Source organism: Physella acuta, unplaced genomic scaffold (genome assembly GCF_028476545.2).
Source record: "Physella acuta isolate Inbredline_101_S28 unplaced genomic scaffold, ASM2847654v3 ptg000502l, whole genome shotgun sequence".
NCBI lineage: Eukaryota > Metazoa > Mollusca > Gastropoda > Physidae > Physella > Physella acuta.
The window spans coordinates 474,505-495,819 of NW_026732021.1; the positions used below are offsets into that span (position 1 = coordinate 474,505).

Genomic DNA, 21,315 nt, shown 5'->3' on the forward strand with positions numbered 1-21,315 from the left:
ACGTTATAAGAGTTTCAACAAAACAAAGGTTAACAAACAATGAGTAAAAAATGTATTTCAAACAAAGTGAAGTCAGAGTTAAAGATTTATTTACAGCCACAGACAACATTGAGTATAATTACAAACTTGACAAGTGTATAACAACTGTGTGGATGAGAAACATGTGGAATAAATAATGGTACAGAATGAAAATAAAGCAATAAGCTTTTACAAGGTGGTTTTGTTTTACAAGAGTTTGTTCTAAATGTACACTGTGTTATCACTATCAACTGATTCCCACAAGCAGGGCATTAGAAAATTCAATGCACTGTAAAAATTATGAATTCAGCTGCACAATTACTGTCATACATGTATTGCAAACATCATGCAGCGCACTTGCAGCATTAAAAAAAAATCCAATGAAAATTACCAATGAATGAATTTAAGCTGTGCACAAAATGAAATGTACAAAATATGCACACATGAGAAAGTGTCAAAGAAGCTGAGTGAAGAAAGGGGAAATGGGTATTTACAAGAAAGAAAACTATCCTACAAGTGTCAATCCATCTCATTATATCTAGCATACATAGTTTTCTTCAGGGCATCTCTGTAGTTATCCCCAACATCGGCTACAACATTGGCTCCTCTCGCACCAAGCCCTGCCATCTGGTTTCTTCTTTTTGCCTAGAAAAACATTATTTGTTAGAAAATCATCACATGCTTGTGTACCCCAGTTAACAAAGGCTTAAGTTTGTGTGGCACATACCTCTATTGGATCTGTTCGTCCCTGGTTTGCCTTGCCTAGGCCCATGCCTTGGGACCAACCCATCTTCTGCAGCAGTTTATTGCCTATATTATCATCACCTATTCCTTTTTTAGTTGGTTCATCAAATCTAGAACATAACCAATTGTAATATTTTCTCACAATTGACAATGTCATTAGCAGTTTTCTACACTTAAATAATAACAAATTATTTATATGAAATAACTTACACAACAGGGATTGGGGCTTCGAAGTCGCGTTCTTTTCTTTTCCTTGGTTCAGGAGGTTCTGGTGCTCCATACTTCTGACGGCGCTCTTTTGCTCTGTCACGATACTAAACCAGAAAATGATACAGTAAGTAAACAACCCAATTACATAGGAAAAACTGATACATAAAAAAACACCCCCATAGATATGCACAAAGAGCTACTGTATTCAATAAATGGAAATATTTTTGCCATATAATCATAATTGCACATAGGCATGTATAATAAAATAAATATAATGCTTTACTTTTAAATGAAGGTTACATATAGTTACCTCTACTTTGCCACCACTTGATGAACCTTTAGATTTTGTTAGTGCTTCCAGATTTTGCTGAGCAAAAAATATATTTAAAATTTGCTTAATTAAGAAAGTAATTTTCATTGTAACATATTTTTAGTGTGAAACTTTGCCAAAAATGTTATTACTATTTAGAAATTAAAAGTTTTTAATTCATCAAAAAGGACTTATACTGGATAATTTTTTACTTACTTTATGTAAATCAGAAACTTGAGTATGCTTGCTGAGAATTTCTTTGGACTGAAACTGACGCTTACAAAGAAGACAGGCTAACTTTGCCCAATCCACAAGTTTTGATTCATCAAGAGGAGCAGTAGAATCATCCTCTTCACCACTATCACTGTCACCACCGTATGAGGCCACCAGACCAGGTTTACTGGATGATGGTTTCTGTGTACAAATTTTGTGGAGATTTAAGACATAGTGCATTCTCATAGCACTTTATAGTACAGGGTTCATACAACTTTTTGATAGTACAATTCCAGACTGAATATAAGTATTAATTTTTTAGTAACTACTTATAAGACACAATGCAAAAATTATATTTTATTTTAGTTCCATTTATTTTTGGAAAAAGAACTAGCATTTATCATCTTTCTCTAGTCAATTGTCAGAAAATAATTGATTTTTCAGAATTACGGTGCTTTTAAACATTGAGATGGTCATTGTAATGTAAATTATCACCAAACTTACAAATTACAAGCAATGTGGTTTACGAACAGTCAATTATGATAAAATGCAAGGTACCAAATTATCTAACTCTCATTTTTAGATTGAAAGCAAAAATAATCCCTTTATCAAGCTACAGTGGCACTATCATTTTATTACCTAGCTTCAATCACACTCTAAAAATTTTTTACACCTCCCTTTAGTCAATAAATGGCAGCTTTCCCTGTCAAACCCCCCCCCCCCCCCAATAAATTTTTTTTTGTCTTAACTGCCTACATTGCCTGATAAGGCTTTATCGTGTGTGATAAGTATTTAATGGTTTACAATCCAGTGTTCTGGTTGGAATGTGTTGAAAGGTTACTGTAAAATAATTCACATTGTTAACCTTAAGGTACAGGACAGGAGCAGTAATTTTAACTAGTAGACCACCAGATTACCAAAATGAAACCTTTGAAGTTAAATACAATGTTTAAAATTTTCAGATTTTATTTTTCAATGCTTTTTTATTAAGCACACACATAACTGTTTAAATGTAAGTAACATGGTGTTACAAACTGCAGACATGATGAATTTAAAAGTTCTTTTTTGAGAGAGCTAGAGCTAACTTGTTATATCTTCATGCATAAACAAATGGATTGGTCACATTTCACAAATGGATAACTGCTTTAGTTATTTCATTTTACCCACAAAGTTTTGCTGCTGGGACTAAAAAACTAAAATTTTATTTACCATAATTGGTGGTGGCGGCATCATTGACATATCTTCTTTCTGCAAATAATAAAGAGTAATAAATTCTTTATAGTTTCTACATCCGTACACATAATTAAGATAAAGGACTTTTTATTAAGATGGAAGAGGTAGGGGAAAGAAACAAAGGACTTACAACTTTCTGTAACATAGCAAATCCAGCATCGGCAGCAGCTGACTCTTGTTTATGTGATGGAAATGATCCAGGTTGTTGGGGAGCATTTGGTGTTCTTTTAAAGCCTTCTTTTTGAGCTTCTTTCTGAGCATTCAAACTTTTAGCCCATTTTTCCATATCCTAAAATTTGATAAAGTAAAAAAAAATATGGTCAGATTGTATTCACATGTAAATAAAATTTCTTTTTACAGGTGGATTATTGAAGTTAATTTTATATTTTATCTAGGTTATTTAAACCAGACATAACTGACTTTATTCTAATTCTTATTTAATAACACACCTTAGCAATCTTTTTGGCAATTTTAACTTTCTCTTTGTCTTTTTTATCTTCTTTACTATCTTTTTTATTTGGTCCATCAGGTGCTTCATCTCTATTACCATCTTCATTTGTAGGGGCAGGTAAATATGTTGACCTCTCTGAATCCCAATACATGAACTGACCCGTGGTTGAGTTGTAGTAATACTTTGAAGGAAAAAAAAACAAGTTTCTAAATTATTATTTACAAATTTTCTTCTTAATTTGTAACTTGAGTTCAGCTTACTAAAAACTATATGAAAACAATAACATACATATACAACTGAATTAAGAGATTATCCAAAGGTAGTTCACTATTTCCTAGAAGGCTATTTTATTGCTTCTATAAAATATTTATGATAAGAGCATTATCAAATTTATCCCACTGAATTCTATTTCAGAGTTTTCCAGATCATAAAAATGATGTAAATAAAATACTCTAAATTATTTAAAGAATATAGCTACCTGTGAATTAGCATCATAGTATAACTGTGTTAATGGATCATAGTAGTATCCTGACGTTTCCTCATATTGGTAACTTGATGTGTCAGGTGCAGCTAAAGGTAATAAATTCAGTCTGACAATGCTTATAACATGATTTGAATAACAATAGATTATTTAGAATAGTTATATACTAGTAAAAAAATGTATTTGAGGGTTGTTCAAAAATGGTTTAAAAATTATTTTTAAAAAGCATAAACTTTACTTACGGTAAACAGGATACTCAATACCATTTACAGTTACTGTTTCATTACCAGTTGTTCCCAAGATCTTTTTTTGTATCTATAATACACAAAAGTCTAAATCAATATTCTTAGAAAAGAAAGATAAGAGCAGTCTTTAAATATAGAGATTTATAGGTTTAATAATTATCTTTTAAGAAGGCACAGTGGCTTTTTTACAATGTTCTTTGGTAAGAAATAGATTTTTAAATACATTAAACACCATTTAAAAAACAGAATTAAGAGATTCATATTTACAAAAGCATCTAATGAAGTAGAATTAGATGAATAAGAAACAATGTGATAACATAGTTCAGTAGGTCATAATATTAATACAAACATTAAGGAACGTAATGGCAGCTAGGCATAGTGCTGACAACATTAACCCTTGGTCAACAGGTACAGTTCACCTTCCAAGCAAACCACCAAGTTCAAAATGTTAACTCAACAAACTATTGAAGAGTACTTTTTCTTACCTGTTTTTGAAAATGTTTAGCAGCCTGTGCTTGCTGAATAGCAGCTTGTGCAACTGCTGCAGCTGTGTTTGTTGTATCTGAAAAAGCAAAATTCATTATTTTTATCAAAACTTTTATTAGCAAATTTTTTAAACAAAAGGTATTTCTATTAATTTATTTTTATGTATTGTCAAAATGCTACATACTCTCATTTTTGGAACTAGAGGCTGTGCTAGAAGAACTGGCAGATGAAGTCCCCTGACCATACAACTGTGAGTAATCATAGTATTGATGAGTTACAGGATCATAGTACTGACCACTCTGTGGATAATTTACCTTATATAAAAGAAATTTTCTATCCCCCACTTGAAACAATAGACCAACAATACATATTGAAGGTTGTGTAAAAAATGTGTTAATTATAACTTGCTACACACAACTGTGTTAACACAAATCATACCTGTAAATGAGACTGTTGAATGTATGCCATTCTAAAAATTGGTCAAAATAATAAAAAAGACATTAAAGAGTGTAGTTAAAAGTAAAAAGATGCATTAAAAAGCTTTAGTTAAACATCAATATTAAATAGGAAAACATTTTATTTAAATTGTGAATCATGGGCATGTTTAAATATTACTTTTTATTCAATATTACTTACGTAGTGTTGTAGGTATTCTTTGCATAATTGATAATAAGCTGCTTCCCATCAACTTCTAAAGGTGGATCAAGTTTATTTAAAGAATCTAATACAACAGTTGAAGCAGCTACAGAATGAAACTCAATAAAACCAAAACCCCTAGAAGTGCCAAGATCATCTCGTATGATTGATACATTCTTTATTGGTGCCAATGGTGTTGGGGCAAAAGCCTGTGTCAGAGCTGTGACTAAACCTTCTTCTGTTGTTAGTGCATCAAGACCTCTAAAGATTAATGCTGGAGAAAGATGATAAAAAAGAAAAATAAATATTGCAGCACAAGCTTTATCAAAATGGTTCAAATAGGCTCTAGGGAAGAGCATAAATAAAAGCATTCAGTAGGCTTTTTTTTTCAGAGATTGTTCCTGCTTTAACAAAAATTTCAATTAAAATGTAAAAGGTTTTGCCAACCTAGAAGTATAAATCTGATTTTAAAATATGCCACTTACTATTGCAAGGGTTAATTCCAATTTCATCTTGCCCATCAGAAGATTTGCCTTTCTCAGACTCTGAAATAATATTTGATTACAGAAATTAAAACATACAATATTAAGTGCTATTTTGGACCAAGGTAGCAGTATATTTAATGACCCAAAAAAAAAAAAAAACAACTGATAAACATAACTTTAATGTAGATGTGGAATCATGATGATATGCATTGGTTTATACACTTTTCTTTTAAAGAAAGCAGCCTAAATTTTATTTCAAAATGTATGTAGGATACAAACATGTACTCTTATAAATTTGCTTCTCTGTGGTAAGACTAAAAAACGAGCACTAAACAATTATGAAAGTTGCCTAATAGGATAAAATAATAACTAATCATGTGTTGTCAAGTTATTAAATTTACATGCACAAGCTGCTGTGAAGATAAAGTTGTGCACTCAGCCAAAAGGGAAGATTTGGTACTGTCAAATTAAACTTTAATGACTCATTAACATTAATGTGACCTGATCAGGATAACCCAGTCATTTACGTAGTGATTTAGTTTTTCAGCTAACAAGTAGCTTCTATATTTTCTGGAACACATCTAACTTACCCTTCCGAGAAAGATTGCAATTGTAACAGAAATCTCTGCGCTTGAAATTGTGACTTAAACACTGGAAATAAGTGGTTCAAAGAATGTTTACATAAAGAGCTTAAATTATGATTATTTCTGGACAAAGGAACATTTATTTTCTGCTTAAGGAGTAACAGCAATAGAAAAAAACAAGTTTAATTTCCACAACTTAAAAAAAAACCTACCTTAATGCAGACCCAATCATTTCTTTGAAGGTTACCATCTCTGTTACCACCTCGATCACGAGTAACACTGTAGGCCATTACAGCTCGATACTGATTCAATAGCACAAGGTTTCCCTGAAAGAAACGAACATACTGTTAAAGGTTATGGTATTTAAAAGATTGTACCATCCAGTCCACATCTTCTACATGCTTTTACGTCAAAAATTTAAAGCCACGCCGCGAGGCGAACAGACCCAAGTGTTTTTTTTACTATAAATATTACTTTTTCTTTAAATGTTCTATTTGATAGAACAAATATCTATTAAAATGTATAACATACAAAACTTGCAATTGTGAGACAAAGATGCCAAAAATTCTTCATAGCAACAATCCAGATAGTGGAATTTTGCATCCCCACTGATAAATTACAGTATAGCATCACACAGACAAAAAATTAATTAGTAGATTATAAACTATCTGTCTGAAAAATTTGACCATGTACTTCAATTATTCATATGCTGGCTTGATAAAATATTGATAAGCAGTTTGAAAAATGTTTAAGTGCAATAGTCATGTAGTTACAATATACATTCAGAACACTAGTTAACTTTCATGTTAACATAAACATTAAAACTGATTGTATGTTACATAAAAAAATACCAGCCAAAAATATAAAACGTCTTTGACATAGCCAGGCCCAAATACAACCCCATAACCAATATTCATGTCTTATATAATAATCAATGGCTATTTTTCTATGTCAAAATCCAGAAGGTAACAGACCAACCAAAGCGTCGAACACATGTGGAAATGTAGCAACCACCTACTATCCACAGCAAACTATTGACTTTTTTAAATTGATTTTTTTTTTTGGTTTTTTGAATTATCAACCTGTGTGTGTTCCATCCAGCGCTGTGCATCGGCTACGTTATGAAACTCCACAAAAGCAAAGCCTCGAGAGACACCTGTGTAAGCAAGGTGGAAACGAAGCTTGTTAAATAAAACATTCAAACTTCATTAAAATTCATCAGTGCGGAACCAACTGAGAAGGAGGACTTACCATTGTATAACCTTTGTTGCAATACTGTCCCATAATACATGTCAGTACATTTTAACAAATTTTTATATCGATAAATTTAAAACTGTTCGTATATAATCAAGTGGCTAAAGTTTTGAAGTTGAAACGTTCATAATTTAAAATTGTTAAACGATTAAAAATAGAAAGCTTACACACTTTTTTTTGGAGATAACATGTTCATGATAAAACAATCAAATCAAATTTCCCCACCCATTTAAGTGAGCAAACTACTCACTTAATTCAACATAGTAAAAATTAAATTTTAAAAATTACCTGATGATCTTCGAATTAAACGAATATCCTTAACAGGGAGACCAAGCATCATGAGTTCAGCACCAATCTGCATAATATATTAGATGGAAAACAGTTCTTTGGAAATGTATCAATATTAAAACAGCCTATATAAAATCAATTAAGCTTTAAAAAAGAAACAGTTAACCTACATGACAATTGTTACAATTCAAGAATGAACAACACTTACAAGTTTTTCATCTATATCAAAATGTAACCCTCTGAGAATAATTGTGCGTGAGGGTTGGGCGCATACCCATTTATCACCCCCTTTATCTTCTGAAGAGCGGGATAAATCTCGAGGATCAGAATCTCTGTTGCGGAATCTATCTGATGATCCACTTCTATCACCATCATCAGACATCTAATAAAATATAAACGAAACAAATACTTTCCATAGTAAGAAATTATTTACAAGTTTACTGAGATCATCAAATGGATCACATTAAGCTTAATGAACTATCATATTTGTGTCATTATTAATTCCATTCTACTTCTTTGTTTTTAATTGTAGTATTTGAGACATGTTTACTCAAACTTCAGCCTCTTTATTTCTAGATTTGCTTTGCCTTTATCTATCCAAGAACAATCTGCAAGACATCAGTTGTTTGATTTTTGGAGTTTTCTCTCCTAGAAGGGTTGCTAGTGGGGATCTGCACTGAGTCAAAATTGTGGACTAGCAGTCACGTTCTCCCCTGCCAGACTACACTGTCCCCATTATTAACTCCTGAACTTACAGGACTTCTGTCTCTATTTCCACTCCTGTCTCTGTGTCTTCCAGAGCGGCCATTATCACGATCCTGGCTCCAGTCACTTCTTCCTCTATCTCGATCATGATCATTACGGCGTCTGTCTCTGTCTCTTCAAAGATAAAAATTTAAAATTTAGACAAAGTCGCTTAATTAAAATAAAATTTAAAAAATATATAATTGATAAATACGTTCTCACCTTCCCCTGTCTCTATCATCACGACTTCTTATATCTCTTTGTTCCCTGTCTCTTTCTCTTCCTCTATCTCTACTCTGATAAGCATTATCTATGCCAGGAGGCATGGGATCAACACGATTTAAAAGATCTACATTGTGAAAATTTGGGTCAATGCCATAACTGCGATTTGGATCATCAAATCCAGGAACATAGTTGTTAAAACTACCAGGAACAATATTTATTCGTTCGTTTTGAAAATTTGGCCCTACAGTAAAAAGCGGATTTCCATGGAAAAAAGCCATCTGTTAAATCTGGAGAGAAAAGAAGAAATATCTTAATTTATAATGAACAATTTTACTACACACCTGAGAGCGCCTGTTTATGCGTTTTGAAGTTAAGTTTACCCTCCAGTCCAATGTAATCAGATTGTTTTTCAGATTGTATTTTTATTTATCATTGTTATAAATCAAAATGCTTTTAAGTTTGCAAATATACTACCAAAAAAACAAAAACCACCCACATTAATAAACACCCAAAATTTAATACGAAGTGACTCCTCGGAAGAAGATTTTTCTCCCCAACGTCTCCACTTAGTCGGCAAAAGATAGCTCTGCGCATGCGCAGTGACCAATGGCTAGGGTTAGAATGAGGGTTAGGGATAGGATTAGGTTAGGTATAGGGTTAGGGATAGGATAAGGGTTAGGACAAGGATTAGGGTTGGTGTTAGGGTTCTGCGGTTGTAAACACACGCATGCGCAGTACCATTGAAAACATTGCCGCGATGGCAAGTCGTAGTTTCTCTCCATTGCGCATGCGTATCTTATTCCGGCTAGCATCGGCCAATTTAATAATAAACAACAAACAAAATAGAACTAGTCTAGATCTATTTCTTTAGATAGATCTAGAGATAGTCTTGAATTTTGGAACTTTTTTTCTGTTTTTTTTTCCTGTGACTTTTTTCCGTTCACCGAATATACATATAGATTAGGTTGAATTATGGATTTTTTTAAATAAAATATTCTGTTATTTCAAATACACCATTAAGTTCCTTACCCCTTAAGAGAACATTTGACACCACATTTAAATATCTAGCTTATTCGGTTGACGAGAAAAGAGAGAATTTGAAAATTTAGCTAGAATGGAAAATGAACGACAAAACAAGAATCTTGCTCCTGGACCGGCATAACATGACGCCGTGGACTTGTGTGCACGAGCTTTTAATTCCCGCCATGGTAATTGCGTCAGCTTAGGTCATTTACTCACCGGAAAATAACAAAAACCAACTGGTTGATAATAAAACTAGATCTAGTTATTTTATTATTTATTAAATTCTACTGTACATGTTATTCATAACATTTTAAGAAATAATGAACACCTACATAAATCAAACGACCATAATAAATATTTTTTATTTCAAATTCTAATTTTAAATAATAAATATGCATAAAATAATATGATAGTAATAGTTAAGATAGTTTATAAATGCAAATACATTTTACACTCAATCACATTATATTGAGTCAACAGTGTGGCAGCTGAGGTTCATACATGGTATTAATGTCTTTTTTTTTACATTACATTTTTTTCTTCTTGAAAACATGACGTATGTGATTTTTTTTTAAAATAAAATCTCCAAACATCAACACTCGCGTGATTGCTTGCTTATGTTTACTATCCTGTGGATGAAAAATCCCACCACGGTCGCGGGGTCACCGTGACTTCAGCAGGCCTATAGTACACGTCATAGAATGAACACGCGTACACGAGATGGTCGGTGTCTTCACTTCTCTCTCTCTTCCCCCCCCCCCCCCTCTTCTTCAAGCAAATTGAAAAAGAGACCTACTTCCCTACTTCTGGTCATTTTTTTTTTAAAGTTTGGTCAATTTTTTTTTTTAGTTCACATATGTGGCATGCTTGACAGCCAGCTGTATAAAAAAAATATTTTTTAAACTAGATCTAGATGATCTACGTCTAGCTTAAAAAAAATTAATAAATAAATGCTTAAAATGCCCGTAAACAGATTATTTAGCGGCAAAAAAAAAAGGCCCCTGAACGAGCATTTTATACAATACGCAGCAATGAAAAAGGCTAACGGCCAATCAATTAAGTCTAAAAATCGCCCGTAATTAGGCCTAGCTCTGAAAAAGGCCACTGAACGAGCATCACTGATTATATAAACGAATAGGCCACGCAGCGTTGACGAGGTCAACCACCGGCCACGAACGCAGCAACGGTCGGCCCACAGTGAAGAAAAAAATAATATACTAATAAAATTACTAATACAATAATAATGTCTATAATTTTACTTTTTCCACACATGCTACAATTGAATTATAATTAAAATACTAGACTTAACAGTTCATTCCGTAAAAAACAAAAACTAGTTGTTTCAGTCTGGCAACTAGCGTAACAATGACGTCATGATACTAAAAATAGCGGATAGAAATGTCAGCGTGGGTACCTCATCCTCGAGGAAGATTTTAGAAAAAGTAATCAAAAATACTGTAAATATACATGATAAATATATCAATTATATATTAATGTACAGTTAGTCGAGCCGTTTTCCCCGTTAGTTGGTAGTTTTTTGCGGCGGTTCAGTTTTTACGGAGAGTGCTCCACTAGAAATCCTCTCATTATTTACAACCACGAATCTTGCGATTTTTTCTGACATTCTAAGGCATATTATCCATTTTATTAGCAATTTGCATTAAAATAATGATGAGAATTTGCGATATAAACAGTTTTTTCATTTGTCGTGGATGGGACCCCTAAAATAAACGTAAAAACCGTCAGAAAACGATGCGTGACGTTTCAGGGTCAGAGGTCAATCCTGCCATCTAAGCAATGCGCCAGACTAATATAGATCTAGATCTAAATCTAATTACCTAACCTAGTCGATGCCTTGCTTTAGTTAGTAGTTCTACTAACTAGATTCTAAATCTAGATTCTAGATCTAGAATCTAGAGTGGTGAAGTAAACCTGGCTAGTCTAGCCTAGCAGCTCTTGTCTTGAGTAGAACTTTCTAATAAATAAGATCGCTGCATAAAATTTGTATCCATGTCTAAATCTAGATCATATTTATTTCTTCATACATATGTAGATTATATCTAGATCTAGATCTATATCTGTGTAATCAAACAATTAATCACCTATTTGGCGGTTAACCTTGCTTTTGAGTCTTTAACACATTCGATTTTGCACTCATAGATTACGAACCAAGATGTCGTTCATTACGTCTCTTCCGGTCTGTACACATGCCAGCTGAGCTCTCACAATACTAGCCATAAATAAACATAAGCCTCTGGGCTTGCTTAGGCTAGAAAGACATTTACTGTACATCTAAACATTTAGGGCCTATATTTTTTAACTTCGCAATATTTTCTATGATAGGCAAGCGGGCCAAGTAGGTTTCTTTTTTAACCATTTAAACTTTCACAAATCTAGGAAATAAGTAAATTTGAATGTAAAGTAACAAAAGTTGACGTATTCTAACTTTGTCACCTTCCCACTAGAACACCCCCCCCTCCATCCTTATTTTTTTAAGTAATATATTATTGTGTTATAATACATTCGTAATTAAGAAAATTTAACGTTTATAAGCCTATATAATTGGATAATCGAGCGTGATAGAAAAACCAAAAATACCGAATTCTGTTTTTCTGGTCCCTTATCGTTAGTCCACGCAGCTCTCATTACTTGCTGACTTGAATGAGGGAGGGGGTTTGACTATGTGTATCGCGCTTACTGCACAGACGCGAGTGGCGTCGCAAGGTCGGGTGTCACTTGGTGCGGCACCTCAAGGTGTAACCCCACCCCCCTTTTTTTCCTCTTTAAATTTTCCAGTTGGTGTCACACACGCCGTTCTCCCCCCCCCCCCCCTCCCACACACACACACTGAAAAAGCTTTAAAAATGTTCACATTTATTCTACTGATGTTTGTCTATAGTCGGTCGTTAATAAAGTTGGATTTCTCTGATTTTTCCCCTGCTCAAGGTAGATAACTATTTGCATTGTGGTAGTTTCACTTTTTTTAAAAACTAAAAGTAACATTATCTCCCTTTCACCCGAAACCACAACTAGCTCGAACTTTGCTCTCAGCAACAGCAAGGTTTTAGAAAATGTTTTCCTAAGATGAGCTTCGAGAATCTAACCCTAATGCATTTCCTACTAGTTAAAAGGTTATGTTTCTCTCAATTTATAATATGTGCAAAATATGTTTACTCGCTCGTTACAAGTATTTTCTGTTGTTAAATCTCGTTTGATCGACCAGAAAAATAGCCGACGCCGAGAGGAGGGAGAGTGTGCTGTTACGCCGAAATTTTAAGCATCAAGAAAATATCAGCAAATTATTTAAAAATAAACTTTCAACCCTTATGACACCGTTACGAAAAATAACAAGTAATAGGCATATAACAGGCACGTGAATGCATGTTTCTTTACCCCGCCATCATTTAAATGCCGGAAAAGTTGCTTGAAACTGAAGGCTATAATTGACTGGTCGTCACTTGGGCAGAGTTTCTTCCAGGCATCTCTTCGGGGGGGGGGGGCGGGCAAACCCCCAAAAAAACTCTACTAAATTTATATAATTTATATAGAAAATATATACTTTTAACAGTGTCCGCCCCCCCCCCCCCCCGAAGAAAGTCTACCGCCCCCCACCAAAAATTTCAAGTGCCCCCCCCCCATAGAAAAAAGTCTGGAAGAAACACTACACTTGGGGGAATTTGGGGACGAGTTCACGATTACTATTGTGTTCAGAGTCGGCATAATTTATGAGTAGTATTTTGAGGTTATTTCAAAGATATGACATGAAAAATAAATTGGATCATTCTAGTTTGTTTTTCTCTCTCATCCTCTACACCAGTGGTTCCCAACCTTTTTCGAGTGGCGACCCCTTTTATAAAAAGTAAGTGACCCGCGACCCCCACTGAATTAAAAAGCTGAAATTTAGAAATTAGTATGGAAATTAATAAGCACTAAAATAAGATTTTCTAGTAGACTTTCAATCTGAACTACTCTTGATAACTATTTTAATAGCATGAGTAAAATTGCATACTATTCACTAAACTTTCGTGGTTAAGTTTTAAATTATTTATTTTTGTTAACGCCAACCTATGTCATTATAATTATCTTAATTTTGTTTTTAATCGAAGAATAGTGTTGAAAATATATTCTCGAAAAGTCAATCAATTTTACGTTTGGGTATGAATGGTGAATACTACACCAAAATTGTGTCTGCAGTTTTTCATCTTACTCGGAATCATTCTGCAAATCAAATAATTCATCTTGTAATTCATCGGGAATGCTGGCAACATCAAGGGAAGAAGAAAATGGGTAATGTGTAAATGCAGATTCCTCTTTTTTCAGCTCAGACAAATAGCGCCGCAGTTCGTTTTCAAGAGATTCAAGATGCCCAGAAATCGCTTCTTTCAAAATTTTAATTATCTCACAATCGGATTTATCTACCACACTGCAGAGTTTCTCAAATTTACAATATTTCCAAGATTTATTTTCTTTACCGATTTTGCAGTTTTGATAAAAATGCCCCGAGATTATCATGGAAAGTTATAATATTCGTTCATTTTTCCTGATTCTTCAGGTTAAGCTTATCTTGATGTTCGAACACATCTGCTAGGTATGATACTCTCTCCAACCACTCTATGTCGTTTTAAGTATACCAAAAAGTCTTGTTTCCTTTGCACTTCCAAGAACAATTTGATTTCAGATTTCAATTCAAAAACACAATTTACAACATTTTGTTTGACAGCCAGCGTACTGTGGTGTAGAAGAGCAGAACCTCGTGATCTATATTAATGTTTTTGCTCAGTTCTTTGAAGGCTCCGGATTTCATATAATTTACGATTTATACTAGCAATGGACTCTTGATGTCGATTGGTTAGGGCAGTGGTTAGGGAGCTAAATCTTTCCTGTTTTCTAAAAAGCCCGATTTCGAGCTAAACATAGATGGCGCACCATCCGTACAAACCCCCACAGACGTTCTAACCCATTTTAATCATCCAGTTTAAAAAAGGTATTTATTTTCTCCATGCTATCTTAACAAAAGAGCAACTCTTCTTTGCTATCATCCGCATGAATATAGACACAGACCAGCAACTGCGAACACGAACTCACGTCTGTTGATTTATCAACTTGAAAAGCAAACAATGGTGAAAGCTTAATTTCAATAAAAATGTGTTATTTAACATTTAGGAACAGGCAGCGTTTGATGAGATTTTCTCCTATTGTTTTTTTTTTTTTTTTTTTTTTTTTGCTTGGCATTTGTTATCGCGACTTCATTTGATGCTTGCACTAATGCTGGTGAAAACTTCCTGTTCTATCAAGTCTCTGGCGTTTGCAACTAGTCTAGCTTCTTACCGACGAAAGAACTTCATATCTTTTTTGGTGTGTTCCTAATGACTCGTCTCAAATGGCGTTTTAGTTTTGAAGATTTCATAGATTCGTGACTGAGAACAACTTTTGCAGTGCGCTTTGTTTTTTCTCTATTACATTTCCAGTGATGTTAATGAAGCCGAATTTTAAAAAATTCTTCTAAATATTTATGTTTTGTTTAAAATTACTAAGGTTTAGTATACCAGTTGGCGACCCCCCAGAAAGACCTTCGCGACCCCCAGGGGGGTCGCGACCCCCAGGTTGGGAACCCGTGCTCTACACTAAGGCATAATGATTCGAGTTAACATTATCTTAAGGCAAACACAACAGTAACTGTAGTTAAGTGATAACATTGACATTGACTCTTGATTGAGTATATCAAGTATTAGGAAACAATAATAATACACTGTTCGTGTTAACAGGTTGAATTTATCCCAGAGTCTGTGCATCGAGTCAGACTTGGCTGTTAATTTGTATTGAACTGTGCAAGTTAGCATAGAGTACGGTATATTTAGTTAAATAGACTAAGTATACATCACTCCAGCCTTCAGCGTCACTATGATTGCCAACAACTCGATAGGCGGGGCTGTAGATATATATAATCAGAACTTATGTAAACAATGACAGGATATTCTAGAGTAGCTTTCACGTCAGTCTGCAACAATATGCAGACATGAAGCTAGACCCAGCTATTTGTCGTTATGGGATGAAAGTTTAGACCCATCCACGTACAATAACAGTCCAACATTACCTGCAGTTATGGGATGAAAGTCTAGACCAACATTACCTGCAGTTATGGGATGAAAGTCTAGACCAACATTACCTGCAGTTATGGGATGAAAGTCTAGACCAACATTACCTGCAGTTATGGGATGAAAGTCTAGACCAACATTACCTGCAGTTATGGGATGAAAGTCTAGACCAATATTACCTGTAGTTATGGGATGAAAGTCTAGACCAAGATTACATGCAGTTATGGGATGAAAGTCTAGACCAACATTACCTGCAGTTATGGGATGAAAGTCTAGACCAACATTACCTGCAGTTCTGGAATGAAAGTCTAGACCAACATTACCTGCAGTTATGGAATGAAAGTCTAGACCAACATTACCTGTAGTTATGGGATGAAAGTCTAGACCAATATTACCTGTAGTTATGGGATAAAAGTCTCTAGACCAACATTACCTGCAGTTATGGGATGAAAGTCTAGACCAACATTACCTGTAGTTATGGGATAAAAGTCTCTAGACCAACATTACCTGCAGTTATGGGATGAAAGTCTAGACCAATATTACCTGTAGTTATGGGATAAAAGTCTCTAGACCAACATTACCTGTAGTTATGGGATGAAAGTCTAGACCAACATTACCTGCAGTTATGGGATGAAAGTCTAGACCAACATTACCTGCAGTTATGGGATGAAAGTCTACACCAACATTACCTGTAGTTATGGGATGAAAGTCTAGACCAACATTACCTGCAGTTATGGGATGAAAGTCTAGACCAACATTACCTGCAGTTATGGGATGAAAGTCTAGACCAACATTACCTGCAGTTATGGGATGAAAGTCTAGACCAACATTACCTGTAGTTATGGGATGAAAGTCTAGACCAACATTACCTGCAGTTATGGGATGAAAGTCTACACCAACATTACCTGTAGTTATGGGATGAAAGTTTCGCCTATTCAATATGTCTCCGTACAAGTTTCCTTTTTTAAAAAAACCTATGAATTTGAATCATTCCAAGTAATTTCGTCATTCGCCTGTTTGTGGTAACTATTTTATTTAGATTTACCGTTATTTCCTTTCTGGTTGCAATTTTACCATAATTTCAAAAATTAGGGGAAAAATACACGTTAAATAAAAAATATACATCTTTAAAAAAACTCATTAAAACGTCGGGGTATTTTTAAAAAGTTGCCATGGCATCAAATCGAGATTTTCCTGTTGCATGTTTGGCCATGTAACGCCCAGCAGGCAAGCCGCGCCACCGTATTCCAGACATAGACGAACGAACGAACAAACGAACGAACTGGAGAACCGACTTTCACCGGGTTGAGGCACCCAATGCTATTTAAAAACCTGCTCGCTCAACTAAGCCTTCACAGGTTTTTTTTAAAGTTTAGATCAGTACTCTAATCAACAGAAAATCAGTTTTAAATATGCTTGTTAGGGTTAAAGTCATTATAAACATATTTTTTTCGTAAAATACTTTAAATATATCAACATTTTTAAAAATTTCAATTTCCCCGTTTACTTTCAAGCACATCCATACATCACATGTGTTTTAAGTATGGTACTTGGATCTGTTTAAATTTTTTCGTTAAGTTTTTCCTTTCCTTTTTTTTTTATTGATGAACTAAATTTGTTTTACCTTAAGATGCAACACTTGATAGACGGCTAGCGCCTAGGATTGGTTGAAAATGTCTAAGCTAACGTTATAAAAGTAAAGATATCTTCACTTTGATGATAGCCTTTATGGTAAATCTCCACTTTGTAAAAAAAAAAAAAAAAAAAAAAAAATTGGCTTTAAAAAAAAAATCTTTCGTTGGCTGGCGATGGGAGAAAACTGTAATTCACTGCAGTTGGCAGATGACATTGAATGTCAATTGTTTTTAGTTTCGGGTTACTTCCCCTATGAAATCTGAAATTTGTCAGCAAAATTAAGAGGGTAATACGAGCAGAGCTATCACAAAATTAGAACTTTAAAAGCGACAGCTTTTTCACGAAGTGAAGGGAATCACCTCAATTACCCCGCAATTCATGGCGATGATTAAAAATGTCTTTTGAATCACTCTTGTCTTTATGAGTGATGGGAAACGAATTAAAATATTGAAATAAGTGCATCCTGCTGCCATAGAGTTTTCAAGTCTGCTTCATACTATTTTACAAATTAGCCACATTTTTTACACTAATCATAAAATATGAAGGCAAAAGCTTTACATTGCTTGATTTCTTTTAGCTTATCACCACCCTCACACTCCTTCAGTTTTTAGCCTATAAACACATACACATTTCTTCATTTTAGCCTAGAACCACATAACATTTCTCCATATTGCTTAGTTTTTTTAAAGCCTATAAACACATCAGCTTTATTATTTTTTTGCTTATAACCACTCCCACATTGTTTGATTTGTTTAGCCTATAAGCCCCCCCCCCCCACATTGCTTGATTTGTTTAGCCTATAGCCACCCCCACATTGCTTGATTTGTTTAGCCTATAGCCACACCCACATTGCTGTATTTGTTAAGCCTATAACCATCCCCACATTGCTTGATTTGTTTAGCCTATAACCCCCCCCCCACATTGCTTGATTTGTTTAGCCTAAAGCGGATTTGATCACAGCCATTTGCTTGAAAAGACATCGTGTTAAAATTGATTTGGTTGAGCTAGGACTGATTGCGACCCTAGTTAATAAGTTGGGTCAGGAAAACGTGAGACTGTAGTTAAAATTTGGGCCAGGAATAAGTGAGACTGTAGTAAAAATTTGGGCCAGGAATAAGTGAGACCGAACTTAAAATTTGGACCAGGAAAAAGTGAGTCTAGTTAAAAGTGTGGACAGGATTAAGGAGAACCATAGTTACACGTAGAGACCGGATTAAGTGAGACTGGTTTAAAAGTTGGGCCAGGATAAAGTATGAAAAGTTGGGCCAGGATAAAGTATGAAAAGTTGGGCCAGGATAAAGTATGAAAAGTTGGGCCAGGATAAAGTATGAAAAGTTGGGCCAGGATAAAGTATGAAAAGTTGGGCCAGGATAAAGTATGAAAAGTTGGGCCAGGATAAAGTATGAAAAGTTGGGCCAGGATAAAGTATGAAAAGTTGGGCCAGGATAAAGTATAAAAAGTTGGCCAGGATAAAGTATAAAAAGTTGGGCCAGGCAGGATAAAGTATGAAAAGTTAGGCCAGGATAAAGTATGAAAAGTTAGGCCAGGATAAAGTATGAAAAGTTTGGCCAGCAATAGGCGACTTGAAGTGTACAGTGTAGCTACATGTTAGTTGGGGGGGGGGGGGTGTCTAGTCAACTTGGAAGCTTTGATGCGGCATGTGGTAGGTCATGCTGGAAATACATAAAGCGTAGGCTGGGAGAGGGAAAAACATAAGTCGCATAAATCAGAGAGATGGATAAATAAAGCATGATGGAATAAATACGCGATTGGAGAGGAATACGTTTTGATGCATATTCTACATTAAAAGAGTGTCTTGCCGCTAACGGCAGTTAAAAACTCATTACGTCACCGAGGACCGCACCGAAACATCAAACCAACGATTTTAAAAGAATTTACAGATTACAATTAATAACTTTTCCAAACAGGCCACTCCAACCTGACCATTAAAATTTCACGAGGCGTCTGAAGTTGCCAGATTTCCCAACGTGTGCTTTTAAATTTACCAATTTTATGGCAAATAATTGAAATATTGCGTATCATACGGCTGCACTGCTCAGCAGGAGCTGCAGAAGACCAATAAATGGTAGGAAAAAAAAAAACATGAACTTCATTTGATAAAAAAAAATGAAAGAAAATTTTGAACCAACTTCACACAAGATCTTAAATTACACTTTGATGACAAAAAAATAAAAATAAATCTTTTTATTGAGGAGTTGTAAAATGTGCTCATTTCTTTCTGTTTTGTTCGCAGATATAAAGGCTAATCCTCCGACAACGGTTCTCCGCATAATTCCACCCTGAAAGCTGTACTGCGAGGCGCCTACACGGACGCTCGTAAAAACGGAACAAACAAAAGCAGAAAATGTTCGCTCCCCTCTGGAATTGTCTGGTAAGATTTATAGCCGGCAACATAAGTAGCTGAGGGGTGGAGAACTACATGCGCTGGGCGGGTGACGGGTGGATGGGGAACCTGCTAACGTCTGCTGGTGAGATGGGGGGGGGGGGGGGAAAGTAAGAGGGGAGGGGGTATAATAAAAATATGGGAACAAAAAACTTCGGGACAGCTGAAAGAGCAATAAGTTTATAGAATCAAAGCGCTACAATGCTAGAACATACAACGTATGGGTATACAAGTATATATATATATATATATATATATATATATATATATATATATATATATATATATATATATATATATATATATATATATATATATATATATCAACACACATTTATGTGTGAGTGTGTGTATGGGAATATATATATATCTAATATATAAAGCTCAGTTCTGTAACGTGTGGCAAAAAAAAAAAAGTTTGTCGTTGACACTTCTACGGATTTAAGTGTTAGAGTTTTTATCGTGCTCAAAGTCTAAATGTACGAGTCGAAAAATTACCATTGAAAGTCTTTAAAAACAATTTTCATTCTATTTACTTAGAAGAATAATTTTTAATTATGAACGCGACATAAAATTTTTAAAAAGTGTATCGACGTTTATAAAATTTCTAAAATTGTGTCGGAAATGTATTGACTGCAAGTTACTTCCCTTTAATGAAAAATAAATCCTTAAGAAGAGAGAATTAACATTTTATTACTTTGTTTTTGGTGTTAAGAAAAAAAAAATAATTACACAATTAGCGGGGATTGATTAAGTGCAATGTCGTTAGGTATTTTTAACACTGCCTTTTATTTATTCTATACACTGAACATACTGTTCAATAATTATTATTTTTTTTTTAAATCAATAACATTTAATAAGCCAGGTCCTACAAATCATATACGTTTATTTCTTTCCATTTACGGATAAGCTTGGAGTATTATCATTTTTGTTCACTAAATTGAAACAGGCGCGTCCGCCGGCGCCCCTGCACGGTTTGATTTGGCACCCTGGGCTATCATGTGAGCGCTATGCTGCATAATTTTGTTTTAAACAGTGCGATAGACTATGGATAAGAAAGGTTACTATAGTCTTTAAGTGAATCAAATCCGGGCGTCCTCCGGCACCCCGACAGGGTGCTATTTGGCGCCCCGGGCCTTCCGGTGTACGCTATGGTATCTACGTTCGCGTGAGTTCAAAAGACTATAAATAAGTTATGCACTATAGGCGTTAACTAAGTTCAATCAGGCGGTGACGTCATGGTGCGTCCTCTGGCGCCCAGACAGGGTGCTTTTTGGGGTCCCGGGCCTCCCGTGTTCGGTTTCGCGCCTACGTTCACTAAAGTGAGTGCAAAAGACTATGAATAAGTTGGGGTACTATAGTCGTTTATTAAGTTGAAGTAGGCGATTCAGCCCCGTGAGCACTTTGCGTTTATATTCGCGTTAGTGTTTTCTTTGTGTTTAGGTTGGGTTTGCGTTAGTGGTTGCGTTTTGATTTGGTTCGTTTTTGTTCTTTCTTTTTTCGTTTTCGTTTGTGTTTTATTTTCATTGGGTTTGTGTTTGTATTTGTGTT

General features: G+C 34.7%; 1 protein-coding gene across 3 annotated transcripts; it reads right to left on the reverse strand.

The window, feature by feature from the left end:
• Positions 1-72: 72 nt before the first annotated feature.
• Positions 73-11,828, reverse strand: LOC131944628 (RNA-binding protein 5). 3 transcript variants are annotated; one of them, XM_059305345.1, is made up of 23 exons: positions 11,733-11,828; positions 8,605-8,894; positions 8,394-8,517; positions 7,847-8,020; positions 7,639-7,705; positions 7,179-7,252; positions 6,309-6,422; positions 6,103-6,163; positions 5,513-5,572; positions 5,028-5,301; positions 4,830-4,860; positions 4,576-4,639; positions 4,391-4,467; positions 3,903-3,975; positions 3,658-3,749; positions 3,178-3,360; positions 2,859-3,017; positions 2,705-2,743; positions 1,499-1,696; positions 1,283-1,339; positions 973-1,076; positions 746-872; positions 73-663 (listed from the first exon to the last, which is right to left on the reverse strand). In XM_059305345.1, exons 2-23 carry the CDS (start codon positions 8,883-8,885, stop codon positions 538-540), a joined length of 2,559 nt encoding a protein of 852 aa, XP_059161328.1. In that variant the 5' UTR covers positions 8,886-8,894; positions 11,733-11,828; the 3' UTR covers positions 73-537. The 3 variants fall into 3 exon arrangements, with proteins under 3 accessions (XP_059161328.1, XP_059161326.1, XP_059161327.1); XM_059305343.1 differs by having other exon boundaries at positions 4,576-4,690; XM_059305344.1 differs by having other exon boundaries at positions 4,576-4,690; positions 11,749-11,825.
• Positions 11,829-21,315: the final 9,487 nt, after the last annotated feature.

What these genes read in the sequence shown, in the direction of transcription:
- LOC131944628 (XM_059305343.1), bottom strand. Translation starts at nt 8,885, where the DNA reads ATGGCTTTTTTCCATGGAAATCCGCTTTTTACTGTAGGGCCAAATTTT. An exon ending in GATGATAGAGACAGGGGAAG is followed by an intron (nt 8,518 to 8,604) that starts GTGAGAACGTAT and finishes TTATCTTTGAAG; the next exon opens with AGACAGAGACAGACGCCGTA. An exon ending in ATGATTGGGTCTGCATTAAG is followed by an intron (nt 6,164 to 6,308) that starts GTAGGTTTTTTT and finishes ACTTATTTCCAG; the next exon opens with TGTTTAAGTCACAATTTCAA.